The 26371-nt window shown below is 36.9% G+C and overlaps 1 protein-coding gene across 4 annotated transcripts in view; it reads right to left on the reverse strand.

Moving 5' to 3' along the window:
• Positions 1-5100: 5100 nt before the first annotated feature.
• TRIM69 (tripartite motif containing 69) overlaps positions 5101-26371 on the reverse strand; it is a 59654-nt gene continuing 38383 nt past the window's right edge. For 2 of the 4 annotated variants that reach the window (XM_034661033.1, XM_034661032.1), the window contains 6 exons: positions 19906-20382; positions 19001-19096; positions 16147-16464; positions 15361-15383; positions 15154-15278; positions 5101-5985 (listed from right to left, as the gene is read on the reverse strand). In XM_034661033.1, coding sequence (XP_034516924.1) covers positions 5444-5985; positions 15154-15278; positions 15361-15383; positions 16147-16464; positions 19001-19096; positions 19906-20382 — 1581 coding nt within the window. In that variant the 3' untranslated portion in view covers positions 5101-5443. The remainder of the gene's footprint in view (positions 5986-15153; positions 15279-15360; positions 15384-16146; positions 16465-19000; positions 19097-19905; positions 20383-26371) is intronic. The other 2 variants (XM_034661034.1, XM_034661035.1) reach the window with 2 other exon arrangements.

Raw genomic sequence — 26371 nt, forward strand, 5'->3', positions numbered from 1 at the left:
TTAAGCACTAAAATATGAAAAGCAAAACTTTAAAACATACGAATAAAACAGGAGAATACCTCTCGGGCCTCTGAGTAGAGAATAACTTTTTAACAGACACAAGTATTAACCAGTAGGAGAAGATATTTGCAGTATGAATAATCAACAGAGTATTGGTATCTAGAGCACATAAGTAACTCTATGAATCAATAAAAGACAACATAATAGAAAATATGGGCAAACAGCTGAATAGACATTTCATAGAAGAAATTTAAATGGCCAATAAACTTATAAAAAGATGCTCAGCCATAAGGGTAATTAGGGAAATGCAAACTTAAACTATGAGATACCATTATGTACCCACTGTACTGGTAATAATTGAATTGCTAAAAACATAGATTAATGGGAACTGTAGGAATGTAAATTGGCATAGTCACCTTGACCAACAATTCAGCATTACTTACTTGAAGATGTACATACCCAAGTGCCAGCATTTATTAGATATATACCTAGAGAAACTCTTGCTCCCCTTTACCAGTACACCTTGTGCAATAATGTTTATGGCAACATTGTTGCTAAAGCAACAGCAACAATCAGAGACAAAACTAGAAACAACCACTTCTTTATCAACAGTAGTTTGGGTATTTAAACTATTGTATTTTCATAGAATGGAATACGACATAACTTTGAAATTTCAAAAAAGCTAAGGAAGACATAGAACATGATTCCATTTACTTAAACTTCAAAAAACAGGCATAAGGGGGTTGCCTGGATGGCTTAATTGGAAGAACATGTGACTCAAACTCTGGGTGGTGAGTTTGAGCCCCACTTTGGGTGTAGAGATTACTTAAATATTTTAAAATTTTTTTTAAAAAACAGGCATAATGAAACTTTCTTTTTAGGGATACATATATAATGCAGTAAAGAGAAAACTAAACAGTATGGTTGTTGGAAAAATATACCTATGAATTATTTTCAGAAAGGAAAAAAACAGAAACAAAATGTAGAATAATGATTACTTTAGGGCCTAGAGAGGCACACAGGGGCCTTAAAAGGTTTTGATACTATTTTATTTGCAAAACTAGATGGTCAACTAATGAGTGTTTGTTTTTTGTGTCATTCTCTAAATTGCATATATATATTATTACATACACTCTTTTGTGTGTATTTTACAATTTAATTCTTAAAAATAATCAATTAGGTCAACTTAGGAGGATTTTATCTAAAGTAGTTAAGCAAATATTTGGCCTTGACTAAATCACCTTTACTCATCTGAAATATTAATTTGTCCAAAGCATCTCTTTCCTTGGAAATACTTGGTAATCCAGTATTACTTTTTCCCCCTCCTATATCTCAACTATATTATACAACTGTGTGATGATATTGCCATTGTTATTCTAAAAGTCAATTTAGTCACAGAAAAATGCAAGCCATTCTACTTTTCAGGTTCTTACCTCAGTGAATCCTAACACACTGACTTTACCTTCTACTTCATATTTTTGTTACTAGCAGCCTCATCTCCTATAGCCTGGGATAAAACAATATATAAGATAGCCCTAATCATAATTCTTAATGAATACCATTCAGAGTCTGTTTCTAGCAGGAAAGTCTCATATAGATGTTTTATTATTCATACTCATTGGAAGGATTCCTGCCTTTAATTATAATCTGAGTTCTACATAGAAGGATTATTCAAATTATTCAGTATAAAATAACCAATTATCTGGGAAAACTGTGCAAAAATAAATTTGTGTCATCTATTTTAAGACAAATGCTGGAAAGTTGAGGTAGTATGTTAGAGAAAGTATTAAGGTGGATACCTACAGATAGTGGAAAATATGTATACACCTGTGGTCTGTTCTTGTTCTCCTGGTGATTTGAAAAAAAATTCATTTTTTCCTCTTTTAAAAAAATGTTATTGTGGTATAATTTACATCCCATAAAATCTACCCATTATAAGTATATGGTTCACTAATTTCTAGTATATCTATATAGCTATGCAGCCTCACCACACACACACAAAAAAAAAACCCATTCATTTTTAAGAAGTATATTTACCGGGGCGCCTGGGTGGCACAGCGGTTAAGTGTCTGCCTTCCGCTCAGGGCGTGATCCCGGCGTTGCGGGATTGAGCCCCACGTCAGGCTCCTCTGCTGGGAGCCTGCTTCTTCCTCTCCCACTCCCCCTGCTTGTGTTCCCTCTCTAGCTGGCTGTCTCTATCTCTGTCAAATAAATAAATAAAATCTTTAAAAAAAAAGTATATTTACCAATTTCAGATTAGAATTTTTATTCATTCCTACTCATCTTTCACTATCTCCAACTTAACCACAACTTTTCTTCAGAATTTTCTCTTTCTATTCTGGTGAATATTAACCTCCCCTTTTTCTGAACTCTCTATTACTTGTCTATCCCCAAGGACAGACTTTAGATATCAATTATCTAGAACTCTGTATATGACTTAATAGGTAGGGACTAGGCCCTATTCTATACCTCAAATTCGTTGTCGTACTACTTGAAATTCTCTACCACAGTGCCTAAAACCTATCATTAGAAACATTACTTACCGAATATGGTCTATACGTTAGCTAGTAAGTGGTACCAGACTGATGTTAAATTTTCTGAATTTGATAATTTAGTACTGTGATCATGTAAGAGAGTATCTTGGGGGTGCAGGCATGTGGAACATGCCTCAGTCAGTAGAGCATGCGACTGTTGATCTTGGGGTGATGAGTTCAAGCCCTACTTTGGGTATAGAGCTTACTTAAAAAGAAGAGAGAAGAGAGTATCTTGGTTCTTAGGAGATATTCACTGAAGTATTTAGGAAAAAGAAGCATAATGTCTGCAACTTAATCTGAAGTGGTTCAGCAAAAATAACATTAGCCATACACTACACACACAAAATCATATGGGGTGGATATGGGGGAGAGAGAATAAGAAAATGTGGCAAAATGTTAATAACTGATGAATCTGAGGGGGATTACAGAAGAGTTTATCATACAAAATGCAATTTTTCTGTGTTTGTATTTTTCTTACAAAATTCAAACTTACAAAAAATTTTTTCTTACAAAAAGATTAAAAAGAAAAAGTTCCTTTAGGTCCATAGTTCTCTGCCTTACCTACACATTAAAATCACCTGAGAGCTTTTAGAATTACAAATGCCTAGACCCCACCTGCTAGAGATTTTTATTTAATTGTTCTGGGTGGTGTCCAAGCATCTGAATTTAAGTCTCCCCAAATGAGCCCTTTTTTTCTTTTTATGCTTCTTTTATGTCTTTCGAAACATCTAGCAAGGTTTCAAGCACAAAACAAGTCCTTATTACATTCTTTTTTTTTTTTTAAAGATTTTATTTATTTATTTGACAGAGATAGAGACAGCCAGAGAGAGGGAACACAAGCAGGGGGAGTGGGAGAGGAAGAAGCAGGCTCATAGCAGAGGAGCCTGATGTGGGGCTCAATCCTTTAATGCCGGGATCACGCCCTGAGCCAAAGGCAGACACTTAACTGCTGTGCCACCCAGACACCCCTCCTTATTACATTCTGACTGAAGCGAATTTATTTATTTATTTATTTTTTAAATTTAATTTAATTTTATTTATTTGTTTTTTAAAGATACACAATTTGGGGCATGTGGGTGGCTTAGTCGGTTAAGCATCTGCCTTCAGTTCAGGTCATGATCCTGGGGTCCTGGGATCCAGCCCTGCATTGGGCTCCCTGCTCAGGGGGGAGCCTGCTTCTCCCTCTCCCTTTGCCGCTTCCCCCACTTGTGCATGCTCTCGCTCTCAAATAAATAAAATCTTTTGCAAAAAAAGATACACAATTTATTTATTTTTATTTATTTTTAAGTAGGCCCCATGCCCAATGTGGGGCTTAAAGTCACAGCCTCGAGATCAAGAGTCACATGCTCTACTGACTGAGCCAGCCAGGTTCCATGAATTTATTTACTCTTTTTTTTTAAAGTAATTTCTTAAAAGTAGCCATAATCATGTCATGGCTGTTTACCCAACTCAGCAGCTATGAATATATTGTAGATGCCAACACTACAGGAATATTACCTGTGGTATGTGTGTATCCTTCCCATTATGATAGATAAGATAGGGGGCTTTTACCCTGCCAAAGAGCTGTGCTAATTGTAATTTTAAAGGGCCAGTGTTGCAGGTCCTAGATAACCCCCCCACAAAAAAAAAAAAAAAACCCTATCAGATATAAAGAATGAAGCCCAGTTAGATAGGACTTCGAAAGAAAAGAAGGGTTGGTTCATCAAGGGTATTACTGAGATAAATGATACTAAGAACTTAATTTTTTAAAATTTTTTTAAAGATTATTTACTTATTTATTTATTTAACAGAGCCAGCAAGAAAGGGAACACAAGCAGGAGGAGTGGGAGAGGAAGAAGCAGGCTCCCAGCAGAGGAGCCTGATGTGGGGCTGGATCCCATAACGCCAGGATCACGCCCTGAGCCGAAGGCAGACACTTAACGACTGCGCCACCCAGGCGCCCCAATACTAAGAACTTTAGACTTAGAAGGAACACGCTGGAGAATGAGTATACTGGAGAGGACAAGATTAAAAAAAATATTGATATTTAAATTATAGGCAGGAATGATATATAGGACATAGTCAAAAGCAGACTGAAATACTTAAATGTATTTGAACGCAAAAAAACAAGTACCTCCACAGACAAATAAAGCAAGAAAAAGAGAGTGAGAGAGTCAGATTTGCTGGACTAAACAAGTATCTTAAGAGAATTCAAGACAAAATTATAAACTAGCCCAGATAATTTCCTAGTTTTTTCAATAAATCTCTGGAACAGTTTTTTTTTTAATCACTGTAACAAGTTCTAGAAAAGAAATATGTTGCAAAATTTATATTAAAAGATAAATGGGGAGGAGAGCCTGGGTGGCTCAGTTGATTAAGTGTCTGCCTTTGGCTCAAGTCATGATCCTGGAGTCCCGGGATTGAGCCCCTTGTTGGGCTCCCTGCTCAGCAGGGAGTCTGCTCTTCCTTCTCCCTCTGTTCCTCTTTCCACTCATGCTCTCTCTCTCTCAAAATGAACAAATAAAATCTTTTAAAAATAAAAGATAAATAGGAAGGAGAGTACACATCTGAAAATTTATCTATTAAGAGTCTTGTGCTGAGAATAATGACAGCATAATAGAATTTCAGGGTGTTTGGAAAGGGTTTCCAAGCATCACAAACTGAAGTTTCAGTTTGCTCCAGTCATAATAGCATGATGATCATTCTCATGAAGAGTGGCTTCTGTGTCCTAGAAGACCCCAGAGAAGTAGAAGGACATCTTGAAAAGCTCCGGTGAAATGCACTTAAGACCCTGAGAATAGAATTTAGTTTGTGAATCATTTCTTCATTATTCTAGAGTTCCCCATAAACTGGGAAGAGAAACCAGTGAGACTGGAACTATTTTAATACCTCTTTAATAACGCTCTGAATTTATACAATAGTATGACTAATTACTGTGGGTGTATGATATGCAAGGGTTCTTTATTCTCTCCACCATCATTAAGGCATGGGCAGAAGTAAGGATAAAGTTTCTCCATGAAAGTGCTAGTGAAGGTGTAAATGTGGGTCATGGTTTTAGCATTGTAGAAGGACACCTGCCCTCCTTCATAATCCAGGTATATGCCCACCTTGTTGAGGTTATTAGTCAGTTTCAGACTGCAAGAAGGCAAATCCAGAGCCTTTAGGTCAGTTTGGTTTCTTAGTCTTAAAAGCCAGAATCCTTGCTCAGGAGTTAGAGAGCAGCTGCCCTTCCGAATGATGGATTCTCTGACGACTCCAACTGTCCATTTTGTCTTCTTTGCTACTTCTACTTCCCAGTACCACTTTCCAGATGTGAAGCCTTTTGAGCCCAGCACAGCCACACTTGAGTCAAACCTCTCTGGATCATCGGGCATTACCTGCTTAATGTCACCATGCCACACACTGGTCCGGTTTTTGGAGAGCATCAGATTTGGGTGAGCTGTTTTAGGGTCTAGAGTTAATGAAGATAGGCCTAGTAAGAAAAGAAAGCAGGGCAAGGGAGAAAAGGGATGAATGCAAATTCCCATAGTAAAAGACCGTATTTACACAGACGTCAGTACTTTATCTTCCCATGTACATATGCTCTTAGACAAGTAATTACTTATATACTTTTTATTGTTTTATACCCATGTAGCTATATTCTAGACATTTTTAAATTTGTGGTAAAAATCTGACTTTACTTTGAAGCAATTTATGCTCCAACAAAGAAAACAATACAAATAATATTCATCTGTACTAATAAATTTAAGAAAATACAAATGTTGAAAGCATAAAAATTAGGTAAGTTTGTCCTTGGAAAACTTTCTAAAGATAATAAATATTTCAGTTATGAGATGTATTCAGGATGCACTGGGTAAACAGAGGCAAAAAGGAATGGGTTAAAAATAGTAGCTTACGCGAGAGAGGAAGGTAAGGGCTTGCCTGTTAGAGGCAGGTAAGTCAGAGCTAACTGGGACGGGTTAGAGGACAATGGTGAGTTTATATGTTATTTAATAGGTAATGGGACTTTTAAGATGTGGAGTGGTTTATGCCATGTTAATCAGAATGTGGGTCACCAATTGGGACAAAATAGTACAGAAATTAAGAGTAAGCTCTTAGAAACTTTTTTTTTTTAAGATTTATTTACTTATTTTAGAGAAAGTGAGTGGGGGGTGGGGAGCAGAGGGAGAGAATCTCCAGCAGACTCCCCATTGAGCAAGCAGCCCATTCTGACGCTGGATCCCATGACCCTGAGATCATGACCTGAGCTGAAATCAAGAGTCAGACACTTAACCAACTGAGTCACCCAGGCGCCCCTCTCTTAGAATCTTTCATAGCAATCTGATAGAGTAATTTTATGTCATTTGATCTAATAATTAAACAATTAGGCTTGTTCTTTGTAATATTTTTTTATTCCGCTTTTTTTGGTAATTAATTTATATTGTCTTCCACAAATATATTAGTCCATGACAGGTTGAGATTTTTAAAAATGGTCCTTCCTCACATTATTTGTCAAGCACTGGTTTAGACAAGTAAGTAGGCAGCAGTGTAAAAAAGAAATTCTAAATGAAGAGATGTTGGAAGCATATCAGCAAGATGACACAAATTTTAGGTGTCAGGTCATCAAACCTTGGCACAAAATTTGATAAAGGAAACAAAAAAATTATGTGTTCCCGTAAGGGGCACAGATACATATATGCACACATTTGTTGTTAATGAATTTATTTGTCCTTGGAAGTGAGATCAATCCAGTCCAACTCTCTTCCCAGAGAACCCAAAGTCTTTATCATCCCAAGGAATTCTCTTCTAACAGGAGACTTTGTAGAATCCTGACTTTTTCCATAGAAGCTGAATATTCTCTCCCTCACGTATCCCCATTTGCCTTGGGTTGTTGCTCTTTCTAACATGAGAACTGGGATTTCTTTGGAGATATATAGACTCCTTACCAACCTTTTTATTTTATTTTTATTTTTTTAAAAAGATTTTATTTATTTATTCGACAGAGATAGAGACAGCCAGCAAGAGAGGGAACACAAGCAGGGAGAGTGGGAGAGGGAGAAGCAGGCTCATAGCGGAGGACCCTGATGTGGGGCTCGATCCCATAACGCTGGGACCACGCCCTGAGCCAAAGGCAGACGCTTAACTGCTATGTCACCCAGGCGCCCCCTTACCAACCTTTTTAGAACCCCAGTCTGCTGTTGTCACCAAGCCTTTCATACTTCCAGCTAACTCAGCCTTCCCAGGCTCCAAAGATTCCTGTTAGTCAGCTTTGCCTCTCCTGTTTTTTTCTCATACCATATTGAGTCCAACAGTAAATTCTATCAACTCCACCTTTAAAATATATTTTAAAGACAGATAACTTTCACAAATACTACTGGCCTGGAACTATTGCAATAGCTTTTTAATTGTTCTGTTTCCACTCTTACCCATCTGCATCCTATTCTGCCATATGAATGAAATCATCCAGTTCTACTCAACACACTCTTATGCTTTCCATCACACCCAAGATAAAATCTGGAGTCCTTACAGAGCAAACAGGACCTACATGATTTACCTACCTCTGTGACCTCACCTCCTAACACATACTTCCCTTATTTACTTTGATCCAATCACGTTTACCTATTGGCTGTTTCTTGAATATACCAAAGTCATTCAGACTTTAGGGCTGTTACGCTTTCTTTCCTTTGTCCTCACTCTTTCCCCATAGGGTTCATTCCTTTACATTATTCCAGTCTTTGTTCATGCAAGTTCAGTGAGATGTTAGTGATAGAATCTAGGTAGGTATAGCAGTGTTCACGATAAAATTCTTTAAACTTTTCTGTATGTTTGGAAATGTCCATAGTAAAACATAGGGAGGGGAAGTTAACTCCTCTGGCTAATACCAAAAATAGCATGTTCATCTATCCATCACTGTTTGTACCCTTATCCTACTTTATTTTTTCTCATGAATACTTACTTACTGAATGTACCTTGCTTGATTTGCTTGACAATGGCTATCACTATGTGAAATTATTTACTGTTTCATTGTCCATTTCCTCCACTAGAATGTAATCTCTGAGATGGTGGGGACTTTATCTGTTGTGTTTCCTCACATACCTTCAAAATTTGGAACTGTTCATAGGCATTCAAGTAACTATTTGTTAAATAAATAAATGAACTTCAGAGTTCCACTTGAATCCTTGACACCCAACTAATTCCACCATGCCTCATATTCCTGTTATCCTTGGCCAAAACCCATAATGTAGACCCTTCCAATGATTTATCCCCTAATGTACTCTTATCCCCATTATTCTGTTCTTTGCTTCCTCTACCTTCACCCATCCTCCCACTGCCCCACCCGTCCCTTTTCACTCTGCCCTTTAGAACTCCCTCCTTAAATAACTCTCCTGCATCCTTGCTTTACAAAATTCTCTCATCACCTTCTTACTTTAACAGAAACCTGACTGGTTCTTCTCCAAAAAATACAACTTGAAAAGTTTATTAGACTATTCATTTCCTAAATCCAGAGATCCAGGAGCCACCACTGCCACTTCTAGACCCCTACTCTAATCCTTATCCTCATGTAACAATCACTCTTCTTTTGAAGTCGATCTGCCTCCTCACACCTCTATTTCATCACTTCCTTCCTTACTGCCAGGCAGGTGACTTCACCTCCTGCTTCACAAAGAAACTATAGTACTTCTTATAGGAATCCCTCAATTCTTCCCACTCATTCTGCAAGTTCCATCTGATAAAGTTGTTTGCCTCTATCATTTTATCTCCTCTCCATTTTCAGAGGAAACTGAGTAAAGTCAATACTTTTCTCTGCTAGATCTTACTCACTCTTCCCTACTTCCACCAGTTATCCCCTGTCTTATACCATTGGTTTCTGCCTTTCTATAGGCTGTTTTCCTTCACTATTTTAAAAAAAGATTTTATTTATTTATTTGACAGAGAAAGAGACAGTGAGAGAGGGAACACAAGCAGGGGGAGTGGGAGAGGGAGAAGCAGGCTTCCTGCTGAGCAGGGAGCCCAATGTGGGGGCTCAATCCCAGGACCCTGGGATCATGTCCTGAGCTGAAGGCAGACACTTAACAACTGAGCCACCCTGGCACCCCCCTTCACTATGTTTTTTAAAGTTCTCTTTTGGGGTGCCTGGCTGGCTCAGTTGGAAGCACATGTGACTCTTGATGTGGAGGTCATGGGCTTGAGCCCCATGTTAGGTGTAGAGATTACTTTTTTTTTTTTTTAAAGATTTTATTTATTTATTCGACAGAGATAGAGACAGCCAGCGAGAGAGGGAACACAAGCAGGGGGAGTGGGAGAGGAAGAAGCAGGCTCATAGCAGAGGAGCCTGACGTGGGGCTCGAACCCATAACACCGGGATCACGCCCTGAGCCGAAGGCAGACGCTTAACCGCTGTGCCACCCAGGCGCCCCAGGTGTAGAGATTACTTAAATAAAATGTTTTTAAAAGTCTTCTTTTGACCCTGTTGCCACATTGACATCCTCCCTTTTAGTGAAGCTTCTCGAGTGATCTATTCACTTCACTACTGCTTCATTCCAAATCACTCCTGAACCCTTCATAATATAACTTCTACACATTCCACTCTTTTAAAATTACCTCACTGAAAGAAAACACCACACACCAGTACATTCACAGGCCTAGCAACCAAAGCATATAAAGAATTTATACAACTTATACAACTGAATGGGTAAAGATATTTGCAAATGATATATCCTCTAAGGGGTTAATTTCCAAAATACATAAAGAACTTGGACAACAACAAAAAAACAAATAATCCAGTTTAAAAAAATGGGCACAGGACCTGAATAGACATTTTCCAAAGAAGACATACAGATGGCCAACAGACACATAAAAAGATGCTCAACATCATTAAGCCTCAGAGAAATGCAAATTAAGACCACCTTACACCTGTCAGAATGGCTAGAATCAATAACATGAGAAATAACAAGTGTTGGAAGATGTGGAGAAAATGGAACCCTCGTGTATTGTTGGTGGGACTGCAAATTGGTGCAGCCACTATAGAAAACAGTATGGAGTTTCCTCAAAAACTTAAAAATAGAATTACCATATGATCCAGTAATTCCACTACTGGGTATTTACCCAAAGAATATGAAAACACTAATTTGAAAAGATATATGCACCCCTATGTTTATTGCAGCATTATTTACAATAGCTAACATATGGAAACAACCTAAGTATCCATCGGTAGATGAATGGATAAAAAAGAGGTGATATATATACAATGAAATATTACTCAGCCATAAAAAAGAATGAAATCTTGCCATTTGTGACAACATGGATGGATCTAGAGGATGTAATGCCAAGTGAAATAAGCCAGTCAGAGAAAAACACACCATATGATTCTACCCATGTGTGTAATTTAAGAAAACAAATGAACAAAGAAAAAAAAGACCAACCCCCCCTTTTTAAAAAGATTTTATTTTTAAGTTATCTCTACACCCAACGTGGGGGGCTTGAACTCACAACCCTGAGATCAAGAGTTGCACACTCCACTGGCTGAGCCAACCAGGTGTCGCAAGAAAACAAACCCTTAAATACAGAGAACAAACTGGTGGTTGCCAGAGGGGAGATGGGTGGGAGAATGAGTGAAATAAAGGGGATTAAGAGTACACTTATCTTAATGAGCACTGAAAAATATATGAATCATTGAGTCATTTTATTGTATGCCTGAAACGAATATAACACATGATGTGTTAATTATACTTGAATAAAAAAAATAAAATTGCCCTTACCACATGGTACACTGGGTGTTATACGCAACTAATGGAGCATCGAACTTTACATCGGAATCTGGGGATGTACCGTATGGTGACTAACATAATATAATAAAAAATCATTAAAAAAAATGAATCTTTTTTTAAATAAAAAAATTAAAATAAAATAAAATTGCCCTTACCAAAATCCCAATTCCTGTTAAAAATATCTCTTTCCAATCATTTTCTTTTTTTTTCTTTTTCTTTTTTTTTTTAAGAGAGGGAGAGAGATGGTGGGGTTGGGGGGGTGAAAGGGAAGAGGAAGAGAGAATCTTAAGCAGGCTCCAGGCCCAGTGTGGAACCCAAATGCAGGGCTTGATCTCATAACCCTGAGATCATGACCTGAGCCAAAATCAAGAGTTGGCTGCTTAACCGACTAAGCCACCAGGTACCCCTCCAATCATTTTCTAAATTGATCTTCACATTTGGCATGAGTGACCGCTCCCTTCTTCTTGACACTCTCTTTCCTTAGATTCTGTGTCAACTTCATTTCCTGGTTTTCCTCTTACCTCTTTTGCCAAAATTCCTCAATATTTTTGGGAGGCTTCATTTCCCTTTATTTATTTTTATATAAGATGCTCCCTCCTTAACTGTATGTTCTCACTTTTCTTGGGAAATCTCATTTACATCAATAGCTTCAGCCACCCTACTCTATACTGATTATTCCAGCCCTGGTCTCTTCTAAGCTCCAGTTAGAATAGTTACCCATTTGAATATATTCACTTGGTTTTCCTATAGGTCCTTCAACACAACATGACCAAAATTGAACTCCTCAAAGGTCCTTTAACGCAACATGACCAAAATTGAACTCCTCCAAAATCTGTATCTCCTATAGTTCTATTCTTTTTTTTTAAAGATTTTATTTATTTATTTGACAGAGAGAGAGATGGCCATCAAGAGAGGGAACACAAGCAGGGAGAGTGGGAGAGGAAGAAGCAGGCTCCCAGGAGAGCAGGGAGCCCTATGTGGGGCTCAACCCCAGCACTCTGGGATCACGCCCTGAGCCGAAGGCAGACGCTTAACAACTGAGCCACCCAGGCACCCCCTATAGTTCTATCCCCTATTACCAACTCCTGTCCAGTATATTTCAGCTTCTGGAATTCTGTCTCTAGAATTTATTCTTTATTTTTCATTCCCAGTTCCATACCTTTGGCTTAGCTCTTAATAACTTTTCACCTAGGTAGCTGGTATAGACTCTGCTTTGGCTTTTAGCCTCTCCTTCCTGGGAACAGAAACTATGTCTTTTATTTCTATATCTGTTGAGTCCAACTTAGTGCTTAACATATAGTAGGCTCTCTATAAGAGTGTGTTGAATAAATGAATGAACTTCAGTAACATTTTACTGATACACACTAAAAGAAATAAATTAAAGTGTTTTAAATCGAATTATTCCTTACACTGAAATTGATAAAACAACAACCAGCAGGCCGAATGTGGCCTGCTGCCTGTTTTGTAAATAAATTTGTTTTGAAAACGTTAATTGAAAATTGAACACATTAACAGCCATTCATTTACACATTGTATATGGTTGCCATTTCACAGCAATGACAGTTAAGTAGTTAAGTTTTGTGGAAACATACAACCCATAAAGCCTTAAATATTTACTATCAGACCATTTATTAAAAAAGAATCAGCCTCTGCCCTAAAACAATAGCTTCTATTGTAAGGCAGGAATGGAGAAAATCCAAGCCTGAAGAACAAGCAAAGGCCTAGAAATAAAAAGTATGGAGTATATTTTACCAAGGTTTGACCACAGTTACATTATTAGTAAAATAGCCATAGATTAAGTGAATCTCATTTGATTTTCTTAGATGTAGACTTATACCAAAAATAAAGAAAAATCAGTTTGTGCTTTAAATGATTGCTAGAAGTGAATTTTGATTTTACAGGGCAAAGAGTACAAAAGAAAAACATAATGTGATCTGAACACTGCTAGAATTTGCAGAGTAGAGTAACACAGAAGAGGGAGCTATACAGAGACTTTCAAATATCTACCAAGGGATTCCTTTAAGGCTGGTCTGATACGCAGTGGAACTAGTTAGGGCCAATGAAAGAATCTCTAGAAAGCAGTAGGCCGAACATTTTCTAGAGCTCACACAAGTCTGGCAATAGTTTTCAATCCTGCCAGCCATAACGGGAAAATGTTATACGATGTGGAACATCAGGCAGAGTACTCAGAAGGGTATTACCTTAGGAAATGGGCTAAGTTAGCCCTAGATTAAAGACTGCTCTTGAACCACCCTAACAAAGCTTAAACACCTCAACAAAGCTTAAAGGAAGTGTCAAAAGGATAAAAGGTTATTTAACTACATGCCAAAGTTAAAGCTCCAGTAGAGCCTAAAGGATTACGACAAGATCCGGTGAACAGCAATGTAAAATTGATCATGTTTGGCATTCAATAAAAAATTACCAGCCAGAAGAAACAAATCTCCCATGCAGAAGAATTCCAAATAATTTATGTAGGTACTCCACACTCCTTAAGTGTGGGCTGTGCATAGTGACTTCCTTCCAAAGTATAAAGGTGTGGGGAAGTAACTTTATAGTGAGAAATCTGACAAATACTACCTCAGCTAAGACAGATGGTATGAATAAAAACAAATACCAAGATGCTAGATTTAAACCCAGTCATATTGATAATAACATTAAATGCCAATGGTCAAAATGCCTCAATTAAAAGCGATTGTCAGATTGGATTTAAAAAAAACAAGCCTTTCCATGCTAGCTATATAAAATGCACTGAAAATATAAAAACACTAATAAGTTAAAAATAAGGTGATGGAAAAAGATTCACTGTGCTGTGATGTACCCATAAAACACGATTATTGATATATGCAACAACATAAGTAAATCTCAAAAAGCATTATGCTAAGTGAAAAAAGCCAGACACAGAAGATTATATAATGTATGATTCCACAACTGAAGTGAAATAAAGCAGATCTGTGAGTGTTATGGGCTAGGGAGAGAATGAAGGAACTGACTGCAAAGGGATATGCAGGAGTTTTGCGCGTGACAGAAACTTCTAGAGATGTTTACAAAAGTTTATACATTTGTCAAAACTCATCAAATTGTACACTTAAATTGGCAAATTTTATTCTATGTTAATTAAACCTCAGCAAAGCTGTGTTTTCAATGTCAATTACTTGGAAAATTTGTTAACAGGAATAAATTTGTGGTTTTCATTAAATCACTAACTATAAGCAATAATAATAATGAATCAATGTGAATTAAAAAACATATTAAAAAACTTTATTTAGAACTTTATTTTATAAATAAAGGAGGCTTTATTTTAGAACTTTATTTTATGTTCTTGAATTGCCATTTGTATTCTTTTCTCCTGCTCAGTCCTTTGGTATCTACAGGATAAATAAAAACTTTGTCCTTATTTGGCACATCTGTGGAAATTATTGGTTTTCTTTTGAAGCACTGAAGATCTCTAAACAGTCTCCTAAAATGTTATACTCTACATTATGAACATCAAACCCAAGAGGATCTATAAAGACTCTATTACATACAAGAGTATATGTAGTAACCTCCTCACTCAGGGCAGAGAAGACCAGGGATTTATAGAACTGATTTAGCAAAACAGGGTAAAATAAATGGTTGTCACGTTTGATAGAAAAATGAAACAAAATCATAGGCTGAGAAGTAATTCTCACATCAGACTCTATTTACCAGTGAAAAGTCATAAATTCTTAGGTCATGGTAACAGAAGAAACTCAGTCATACTGATGGAAGTCATACCATAGTCTTCTTTTGGCTAAACTATACCGTTCCGCCATCCCAAACTCTATAGTATCTAATTAGTGCCACAGAAGAGGTCCCACAGAAGGAACATAGATTCCTGGGAGACCCAGGAACCAGTAACTACTACCCATTGATACCTGGAGAGAGAGAAAACTGCATTTCCCTCCACATCATGTATTGGATGGGACCTTTGTACAGGCCAGGGTTCAGCTTTCTGGAGATAAGCTCTCTGGGCATCAGCACCTTTGTTCCTTGTTCCAAGCTGCAGGGGACATAAATCATTTACTCTTAAACATCCTCCAGGGACTGAAGGAAAGATATTAATACCATACAGAAACACTTACCTATCCAAGAAAGATGAGATATCCTAGAAGAGAAAAGGAGTAATAAAGAAGTTAGATGTCTGCTTATCAACACCAGAAATTTCTTTGGTGATACTGGCCACCACCAGAATTTGACCATCAATACTGGGATCCTGTGCAGATGTCCCCATTCTATCACCACCAACTCCTCCCATCCTCCATATGCCTTTTCTGCTCAGGTGTCCTTCATCTAACCCAGGACAAACTGGCTTTATCTTATTCTGATTTTCTAGAGTTCCCTTTTACATGGAATAAGAAGAATCAATAGTTAGGCTATTTCTACCTATACTGCTACATGGTTTCAATAGAAAAACACCATAGGTCTTCCAGTCCCAAAGCCACTTTTCCTTACTCTGGCTAAGTAAACTTCTGAGTGCTGAGGTGATAATCAATGACTCTTTAGAGGTCAAGCTTCAGGTAGTAAAGACTGTGGCAAACACTTTCAAATATGTCATTTGAAAGCCAGTCTAAGATACAACTCAGGTTGCAACATTCTTATTTTTGAGAAATAAACCTTCAAAGTTCTTTATGAAGAAATATTAAAATATTAATAGATACCATTATTAATGACATTTATTATCTTTTCAGGAGGGTGAAAGTACAGCTTCCTATTGAGTGTAAGGCAAAAGTAGCCTTCTGCTTTTCTCCCAGGGAACACTACAGTAGGGTTTTCCCCCACCTCCTGGTGGGGGAAAAGCTGCTTCTCCATCTTTCTAACCCTCTTCTTCCCACTAGTGTACCCATAATTATGTTGATAGGGAGTCTCACTTTGAGAAAGTAGAAGGGATTCTGCTGTTCCATCTGTGCTTGGATGCTCACCAACATCCCCTTGGCTAGGAGACACTGTTCTTGAAGGTGGTTCAGACTCAGCTCCATCTCCTCATTCAAGGCTTTCCCCTCTTCTCGGAGCTCATTTAAAATGTTCTTTTCTTTGCTGTGCAGGAACTGATGTAGCTTTAGAAACTCCAAGGAGATGTGTTGCTGCAGATGTAGCTTGTTTTCCTGGAAACCTCCGCAGTCATCACCATGGTAATTACTGAGACTAGCGCTTGGGGGCGAGGACCCACACCACCCGTACTCAAACAACTTGGGAAATACCATAACAGGAAAATGCATTAAAATGGCTCTTGAGTATCATCACTCAACCATATTAAATAGTAGGAATCCTTTGGGAAACTTACTTTGTTTTTCTCAGTTAGGTTAATAGTTCAGGAATGAAATAGTCAAAAGTGGTCTCTAGGTACCTATTGCAGTAGCGAGGGTGGTAACCAATGCCATATTAAATAAGGCTGTGAGGTTAATTAATTAATTAAACATTCTAGAATGAATGATAGTACCCAGAAGTACAAACCAATGTCTACCAAGTGATGCTGTTAAACTAGGGCCATAAGGAGGCTGAAAGAACTACTCTTATCTAGAAATCAGAGTTGGGGGGATGCAACTTCCACTGCCAGGACAATATAGAAGAAAGAGGAGATGAGCAATGTCTGAAGCACTGAACTTGATAACTGCTATACCCCTTTTCTAAACTACTGCAACATCCTGAGGGGTGAACCATCCGCCTTATCCTCCTCATTTCTAGTGATTTCAACCTTTATCTACTCATTCTCTTAATCACACAGGACTTTATCATCCCCAGCAATTTCACTATCTCCAAAATTAATTTCTTACTTACTCAGGTACTTCTATTGCAACAATTACTGAGTCTCATTGAAACCTCTTACTCACTGACCCCTTCATTTCTGTTCATCACCTTCTTCTGTTCCATGTCTCCTCTTATCCAGCTTGGATTTATGGTCCATCGTTATAACGGCACTCTTAAAATTCACTCTATTCTCTAGCTCACACTTTTCCAGTTTTCCTTTTACCTATTTCATCGCTATTTCTCTGTCTTATTTGTTGATTCTGTCTCCTCTAACCAAGCTCTAAATATTAGAGTTATTTGACATTCTGTCCTGGGCTCTTTCCCCTTCTCATTCTACATTCTCTTTTTAGGTAATATCATCTCCTTCCACAGATTTAAATCAATCTCTATGCTGACTTCTTATTTCCAGCCTAGACCAACTTCTGAGCTCCAGATTCCTGTATCCAACTGTCTATTTGACATCTCCACTCACCCCTCACATCTAATCAGTCACCACATCCAGGTTTTTGTTGTTGTTGTTGTTGTTGTTGTTGTTGTTGTTGTTGTTTTTAACTCTAAAGCATGTGCTGAAGCTGTTTATTTTTCTCTATCTCTGCTGCCCCTCTAGTGCAAGCCACCATCATTACTCTCTGGGATCACTGCATAGCCTTTTAAAATTATCCTTGTCATTGTCTCTCTTCACACAGCCACTAGACTCCTATTTTCAAAATGAGATGAAATCGTGTCCTATTTAAACCCTTTAATGGCTTCTTATTCATAGGATGAAGTTCAAATATCCTAATGTTATCTACAAGGACCTACATAATCGGACTCTTATCTACCTCTTCAGTCTCATCTGGCATACCGTGATCCAATTTTATTGGCCTTCTCTCTGTTTAACATAACAACTAGCTTCCTATATCAGGACTTTTCCATATGCTCTTTGCTCTTCATAGAACATTCTTCTCCAGGCCACTTCCTTCATATTCCCCTCAACCAGTTCACTTGGCTAAGTTACTTATCCTTCAATTCTCAATTTTTAATGGGTGATTTCTTCAGAGAATACCCCTCCCCTAGCCTAGATTAGTTCTTCATGTATATATTCTTATGGTATCCTTCATTTTCATTTGTAGTAATTATCACAGTTGTCATTTTATTGCTATTAGTGGGATTACTTAATCCCATTAATCTGTCTCCCACCCTAGGAGGTATTACCTAGTGGGTAATACCTTAACCACTCAATAAATATTTTTCGAGTGAATGAATGTCGACTGTAATAGCTGAACTGGGAACTCTTACAACAGAAACAACATTCTCTGGAGACATCATTATTTCCATCTATCCTTCTTCTTTCCCTCATCGTACATATTTCTTCTTCCAGATGCCAAAAGCCAGAGAAGATTCTCCTCCATAGAATAATTAGTGAAGAAATAGAACCCCCAATTTAGCCCCATAACCTAGGGTCTGCTTTGCCAAGTTTCTAACTATTAATGTTCTCCTAGAGCTCCTGTGAAGCTCTAGGTAATAGTTTATTTAGTTTGGGGGAAGCTAGGAAAGATCAAATTGGATGGTAAAAACCAGCAATCTGAGAGACCTTCAATCAGAGGTAGTCTGGTTATAAACCCAAAGAAAAGAAAGGTATTTCTTTGGACATAACAATCTTTAGTGGATTTTTCTGATAAATCCCTTATTTTGCCATATATAATGGGAAAGACCAGATAGGTCACAACCTCAGAACAATCACCTAGTGACTGAGCCATCAGAAGGATCAGCATTTAACAGGAAAGGTCAGTCTGCTCTCTCTGTTGATCAACCATTGAGAACTTATTTCACTGCTATACTTCTTTCCACCCTACAGTGTCCACTTTCTAATTCTATAGCCCAGGTGCCATTTAGTGTATTGATAATATATGTACAGGCACCTTTCTACTCATATAGCTGAAGTTACAAGGAAGGTGTTTCATTTCTATCTCATAACCCCTCTACCCTGCTTCTCACCTTGTAAGCAGCAATAGCATCTTTCTGCGTATTCTTCAGGGACTGAAGTTTCTTCAGGGTTGCCTCCAGTTGACCTTGATGGATGGTGAGCTCCTTCTGAGAATATCACATAGAATTAACCCACACTAACTTGGGAGATGAAGGGCCATAGGACTATCTCTTCTAAAGCCCCAGGGTGTCAGGGGAAAAAACCAAGCTATTGCTGCAAGTCTTCCCTTTCACCTAAATCATAATTCCTGTCTTTTCTAAGAATTGTAAAGAAAATAACCAGCAGCAGAAAAACTCAGTTTTATGCTCTTATTAGCTTACTACAGGGGTTTGAAGAAGATAACTCTACATATTCTTTTCTAGTTACACTGTTCTCACTAACTATACTTTTACTTACATTGTTCTCATTTAGAATACTCATTTCTTCCTTCTGCCCATTCAAATGCAAATGATTTCCCAATTCAAGCTTTCATTCACCATACAACCCCTATTTCAGTTTTCTCTAATCTTCTTTGAAATTCTAAATCTTTATGAATTACAAATGTGACAAAATTTAGCTTTCAATAGTAGACTATCTTGCTTCTGTTGTTTTATTCATTTCAAACTTGACTAAATTTCAAGACTTTTATAGCAAGCAATATCTTGTACACCATATTCTACACAGTGTCTAGCAGAGTGCTGTCATGGCAGGGTACAGGTAAATATTTGATTGATTGAGGGAGTAGACCAGAGCTACTCCACTGCTCCTTTCCTATAATCAGCAACTCTAGAGAAAGAACTTTGCAAGATATGTTGTATTTTCTGAGCTTACTAATAATCATCTGAATAAAGGGGTATGGTTGAAAGAGAGAAGAGACCCTACAAAAGATTTTTCCCAGCTTTCCTAAGGCATTATTCAAGGCCCGGGGCTCACCCACCATGAAGAAACGGACAGCATCAGAGATCTGCAGGAAATCTTTAGACTGCCCCACAGACAACCGAGCATCTTTGCATTGAAAGCAGATCAGTTTCCCATCTGGCTTACTGAATAGTTTCAGATTCTCTCCATGCTCTGGGCACTGTGGATAGCCCTTGAGTAAGGGTAGCATCTTTATCTTCTCTACCAGCTTCTCAAGTACAAGGTTGAATGTACAGTTGCTATATTGACATAGCATCTTACACTCAGGACAGAATGTTTCCTTTACTTGCTGCTTCCAAAAGTTTTGGATACAGGCCTGGCAGAAGTTGTGGCCACAGCTTAGCATCAATGGATCATGGAACCAATCATTACACAGTGGGCAGTGTAGCTCCTTAGTAATATCTTGTATCTGCACTTTAGAGGGTGTCTGGGTGATCAGATCACGCACTTCCCCATAGTTGCCTGGGTCAAGGTTGGAGGAGGATCTGGAAGATACCTTTGGAAAAGAACAACTAAAATGAGTTTCTCTTTCTTGCTGCCCATTTCAGCACTACAGAGGAGTAGCCTCCATTCTTAAAGGAGCTGAGAATAGGTGCAGCCAGAGTAAAAGCACCAATCTTCCATATATATATATATTTGCTTTCTTTGTTCAACATAACTTTTGAGAGTCATCTGTGTTGATACACATAACTGAAAGTCATTCATTTTCACTTCCATATTAATATTCTATTGATAAAAATTTATTTACTCATTTTACTGTTGATAGCCAATTGGACCGTTTTGGTGTTTTGCCATACAACCAATGCTACTATAAACATTCTTTCATATGTTTTCTGGTATATATACATAATGGTTTTTCTAGGTTATTTAATGTTAAACCAGCTTTTCTTTCCTGGAACAAACCTATCTTGATCATGATATATTTTTTATGTATTACTAGATTTGGTTTGGTAATATTTTATTTAGGATTCAACCTCTATGTTCATGACTGAGATTGCTTTTAATTTTCTTTTCTTAAACCATCCTTGTCTGGTTTTCTTATCTAAATTATACTAACTGCATAAAAATAGTTGGGAAGTGTGCCTTCTTTTTCTCTTCTCTGAGTTTGTGTAAAAGTAATAGAATTATCTGTTCCTTGAGTATTTGGCCAAATTCACTAGTATAACTTCTGAACTTGATGCTTTGTTGTTGTTTTTTTAAAATTTATTTTGCATTATCTGAAAGTACTGATTTACTTCTTGAAGAGTTATGGGATCATTCAGATTTTCTATATTTTTCTGACACAGTTATGGTAATTTATATTTTTCTGGGAATTTACTTTGCCTAAGTTTATAAATGTATTGGTATAAAACTATATTCTCTTACTATCTTTTTATTATGAGATATAGATTCATAAGAGTGTATAAAGCACTTAGATTTTAAATAATAATAACAAAGCAACACTTTGTAATTACCACCCAGGTTAAAAAGTAAAACACTAAGTGCCAGTACTAATTGTCCCCTGTGTGTTCTTTTCTAATTGCATGTGCACGTGTCTCCTTTTTTCTCATAGATACCCAATATTCTGCCTTTTGACTTAAACATTACTATACTTTTCTCTATTATGTCATCATCTATGATTGCATCCCCCTAGCTAATATAGTGTTTAGTTTTTCTTCTGGAATTATACGGTATGTATTTTTCTATGACTTGTTTTCTTTTTTTTAACATTATGTTCATAAGATTAATCTGTGGCGAACCCATGCAACTGTTCCTTTTCAATTATATATAGTATTTCATTATGTGAATATACCACAACATATGCATCCAATCTACTGTTAGTAGACATTCATTTTAATTTTTCTGACTACTACACCCAATGCTTTTAATAATATTCTTGTATGTGTCCCTTTGTGAACATGTATAAGAGTTTCTCTAGCACCTATACCTAGAAATAGAATTACTAGATCATGGGATATGCATCTCTTCACCTTTACTAGATAATACCAAACTGCTTGCCAAAATAAATGTAGCGATTTATACTCTAGTAGTAGAGAATGAGAATTTTGGTTATTCTACAGCCTCATTAACACTTATTGTTGTTATATTTTCTAATTTTTGCCAAACCAGCAGCTGTGTAATGGTATCTCAGTAGAGCTTTAATTTGCATTTCTTAGATTACAAATTCAGTTTAACATTTTTTCACATTAGTGGATCCTTTTTTGTTAAGAGAAGAAATGTCTAAGTCGTGCTCATTTTTCTAATGAGTTGTCTTTTCCTTACTGACTCAGAGTAGTTCTCTAGTCCAAGTAGTAGTGCTATTTTTTAAAGATTTATTTGTTTATTTGAGAAAGAGAGAGTGGTGGAGGGACAGAGGGAGAAAGTCAAGCAGACACCGGGCTGAGTGCAGAACTAGCTGCAGGGCTCAATCCCATGACCCATGAGATCATGACCTGAGTCAAAACCAAGAGTCTGATACTTAACTGACTGAGCCACCCACGCACCCTGATACTAGTCCTATTTTGGTGGCTTGGGTTATAAATATCTCCTTCCATCTCTCAGTACATGGCTTGTATTTTCACTTCCATTATAGTGTCTTCCCATGAATAGAAGTTCTTGATTTTAGTGTAATTCAGTTTATATATATCTATTTTATATTTTGCCTAAAGATGAGTCCTTCCAGGGAATACTTATGTTTACTTCTTGAAGATGCAAGTTACTACCAACCCTCTACCATTTTATATTAATTTTATTGGTTTCAAGTCTCTAGATCATAGGGAGATTATAAATTTTAAGCCTACTCCTGTATGAGGGCAAGCTGTGGTTAAGAATTCTCCAGGGAGTCTCTTATTTTTCACTCAGACCCCAGATCAAAATAGTTTGGATTCTTTATTATCTCTCACTGCCACTCCTTCACCAAGGTGTAACTCTTCAGATGTCCCAGCTTTATTCAAAAGTCTCAGGTCCAACTCCTTACTTGGTGCAGATCTAAGGAAGAGGGAGTATATTCCATTGGAATAATTTCACTTCCAGTAATAATAGCCCGATTTTGTCCTATCATTTGAATGATAGTTTGTATAGATTTCAAATTTTAGGTTCAAACATTTTCCTCTCAGTACTTTCTGGACATTTTCCATTATTTGCATTCAGTGTTGCAGATGAGAAATCCAGTGCCAGTTTAATTCTAATTTCTTTCAGGAATGAGTCCCTTTCCCTCAAGATGTGTGTAGGATTATCTTTTTATCTTTACAGTCACAAATTTTTAGCAGGATAGCTCTAAGTTTATTTTTCTTTTCAGTATTTCTCAGTATTAAGTGATCTTTTCAGCCCTAATCAATTAAAACATTATTTAGCTAAAAAAAAACATTATCAGGTAATTTTTATTTAACTTTATTGGTTATTTCTTCCTGTTTATCTTCGGTTTTCTTCCTTTAGAGTTTATACTGGATGGACATTAGATTTACTACATCTAACTTCTGTGTTTCTTAATTTTTCTCTAAAGCTTCTTTTTCTCTTTGTTTACATCCCAGGAGAATTTTTAAATTTGGTATTTTAACTCACTAATTTGCTTTTGGCTGTATTAGTTCTAATATTCAACCCTTCCGCACAGCTGGGTTTTGGCTAGAAGACAATCATGTTTTTAATTTCAAGACTGCTTTCTTGTTCTCTAGATACTCCACTCTCAAAGACAGGATGAACCTGTTCTCCTTAATTTCTTTTAAGATGTAGATGATATTTTTAAAATTCTCTTTTTTTTAAAAAAAAGATTTTATTTATTTATTCAACAGAGATAGAGACAGCCAGCAAGAGAGGGAACACAAGCAGGGGGAGTGGGAGAGGAAGAAGCAGGCTCATAGCGAAGGAGCCTGATGTGGGGCTTGATCCCACAACGCCAGGATCACACCCTGAGCCGAAGGCAGACGCTTAACCGCTGTGCCACCCAGGCGCCCCTTAAAATTCTCTTTTATGTCCTGCACTAACTCTGTTTCTTTGGTGGCTATTTATGTAACTTGAGGCTTCTCTTTCATGTTGCTAGGATTTCTCAAATTTCTGATGATTCTTGGATATCCGTCTTTATAAATGAGAGCCTAGATCTATTAATATTGAAGTTCTGTGGCCTCTTTGGCATACTAGAAATCATTGTTATCCAGGAAGTTAATGCAGTGGCAGACTTAAGTGAATCAGATGGGATGTGCCCAGAGATAAACATCCCTACAGGGTGTGAAAGTTCCACTTGTGTTGTGGAATTTGAAGTTCTCTGGAGCACTGTCCTGTTTTATTTCCAGCTTTCACTCCCATAATGACAGCATACACCTGCTTTATTTAGTGAGAGGTTCTTGGCCAGCTATACCTGGAGTTGACCCAAAGCCTGAATTGGTCCATCTTTGCCAATCTCTCAATTTATACTTAGCTGACTCCTCCTTAGCCTCATTCTGCTGTGAGCATAAGTGACTGAATTTTAGAATTTTTACAGAATTTTGTCAAGTTTGAACACTTCAACATCTTCTCTTTTTCTAGTGTTGTGCTACAGATTTTTTGACTGTTTGATTTCTGTATCACTAAATCCCATTTTCTTCATATGCAAAAATTCCCTGGTGTTTTTGGTCTGCTGCAAGGCTATTCCCTGTGTTCTAGCACCATTATATTCTTTGGTATATATACTTCATGAAATTTTTATGGGATTTTGACAAGGTGGACAATTATGTACAGCCTGCTATTTTGACCTGGTAGTCCAAAGTAATACATTAAATTTTTTTAACTGGAATATAGCTGGCATACAATATCATAAAGATTCAGGTGTACAACATAGTGATTCAACATTTATATACATTATTAAGTGATCACAGTAAACCTAGCTATCATCTGTCACCATACAAAGTTGTTACATTTTATTAACTATATTCCCTATGCAATACATTGCATTCCCATAGCTTATTTATTTTGTAACTGGAAGTTTGTACCTTTTAATCACCTTCTCCTATTTTGCCCATCCCTTCATCTCTCTCCCTTCTGGTAACCACCAGATTGTTTGCTCTATCTGTAAGTCTGATTCTGTTTTGTTTTGCTTGGTCATTTGTTTTAATTTTTAGATTCCACATATAAGTGAAGTCATACAGCATTTGCTTTTTTCTGTCTGATTTATTTCATTTAGCATAATATCTCTAAGTTCATTCATGTTGTCACAAATGGCAAGATTTCAGTCATTTTTATGGCTGAGTAACATTCCATTGTGTATGCATGTATTATATATGTATATATACCATACATAAATAAACTATATCTATATATCTGTCTCTCTCTCTCTCTCTCTCTCTCTCTCTCTCTATATATATATATATATATATATATCTCACATCTTTATTCATTCATCTGTTGATGAACCCTTAGGTTGCTTCCATATCTTGGCTATTGTAAATAATGCTGCAATGAACACAAGGGTGTACATATCTTTTTAAATTAATGTTTTTGTTTTGTTTGGCTAAATTCCCAGGAATGGAATTGCTGGATCAGGTTGTGTTTCTATTCTCAATTTTTCGAAGAAACTCTATACTATTTTCCATAGTGGCTGCACCAATTCACATTATCACCAATAGTGCATGAGGGTTTCCTTTTATCCACATCTTCACTAACACTTGTTATTTCTTGTCTTTTTCATACTAGCCATTTTGACTGGTATGAAGTGATATCTCATCGTGGTTTTGATTTGCATTCCCCTGATGATTAATGATAATGAGCATCTTTTCAGATAATGATAAGCCATCTGTATGTCTTCTTTGGAAGACTATCTATTCAGGTTTTATGTCCATTTTTTAATTGTATTGCTTGTTTTTTCTTTTTTCTTTTCTTTTTGGTGTTGAGTTGTATGAGTTTATATATTTTAGATAGTAACCTCTTATCAGATGTATCATTTGCAAATATCTTCTCCCATTCAGTGGGTTTTCTTTTCATTTTGTTGATGGCTTCCTTCACTGTGAAAAAGCTTTTTAGTTGGATATAGTCTACATTGTTTGTTTTTGCTTTTGTTGCCTTTGCCTGAAGAGACTGATTTAAAAAAATATTGCTAAGACTTTACTGCAGTAAACTAGTTTACTGCCTATGTTTTATTTGAGGAGTTGTATGGATTCATATATTACATTTAGGTTTTAATCCATTATGAGTTTATTTGTGTATGGTATACGAAAATAGTCCAGTTCCATTTTTTTGCATATTAGCTGTCTAGTTTTCCCAACAGCATTTATTGAAGAAACTGTCTTTTCTCCACTGTATATGCTTGCCTTCAATTAATCATCATAGATTAATTGACCACATAAGCATAGTTTATCTCTAGACTCTCTATTCTGTTCCATTGATATATACGTCCATTTTTTGTGCCAGTACTACACTGTTTTGATTAATGTAGCTTTGTAGTATAGTTTGAAATCTGGGATTGTGTTCTCTCCAGCTTTGTTCTTTCTAAGACTGCGTTGGCTATTCGGAGTCTTTTGTGGTTCCATACAAATTTTAGG

The sequence above is a fragment of the Ailuropoda melanoleuca genome, chromosome 5 (genome assembly GCF_002007445.2).
Source record: "Ailuropoda melanoleuca isolate Jingjing chromosome 5, ASM200744v2, whole genome shotgun sequence".
Lineage (NCBI taxonomy): Eukaryota > Metazoa > Chordata > Mammalia > Carnivora > Ursidae > Ailuropoda > Ailuropoda melanoleuca.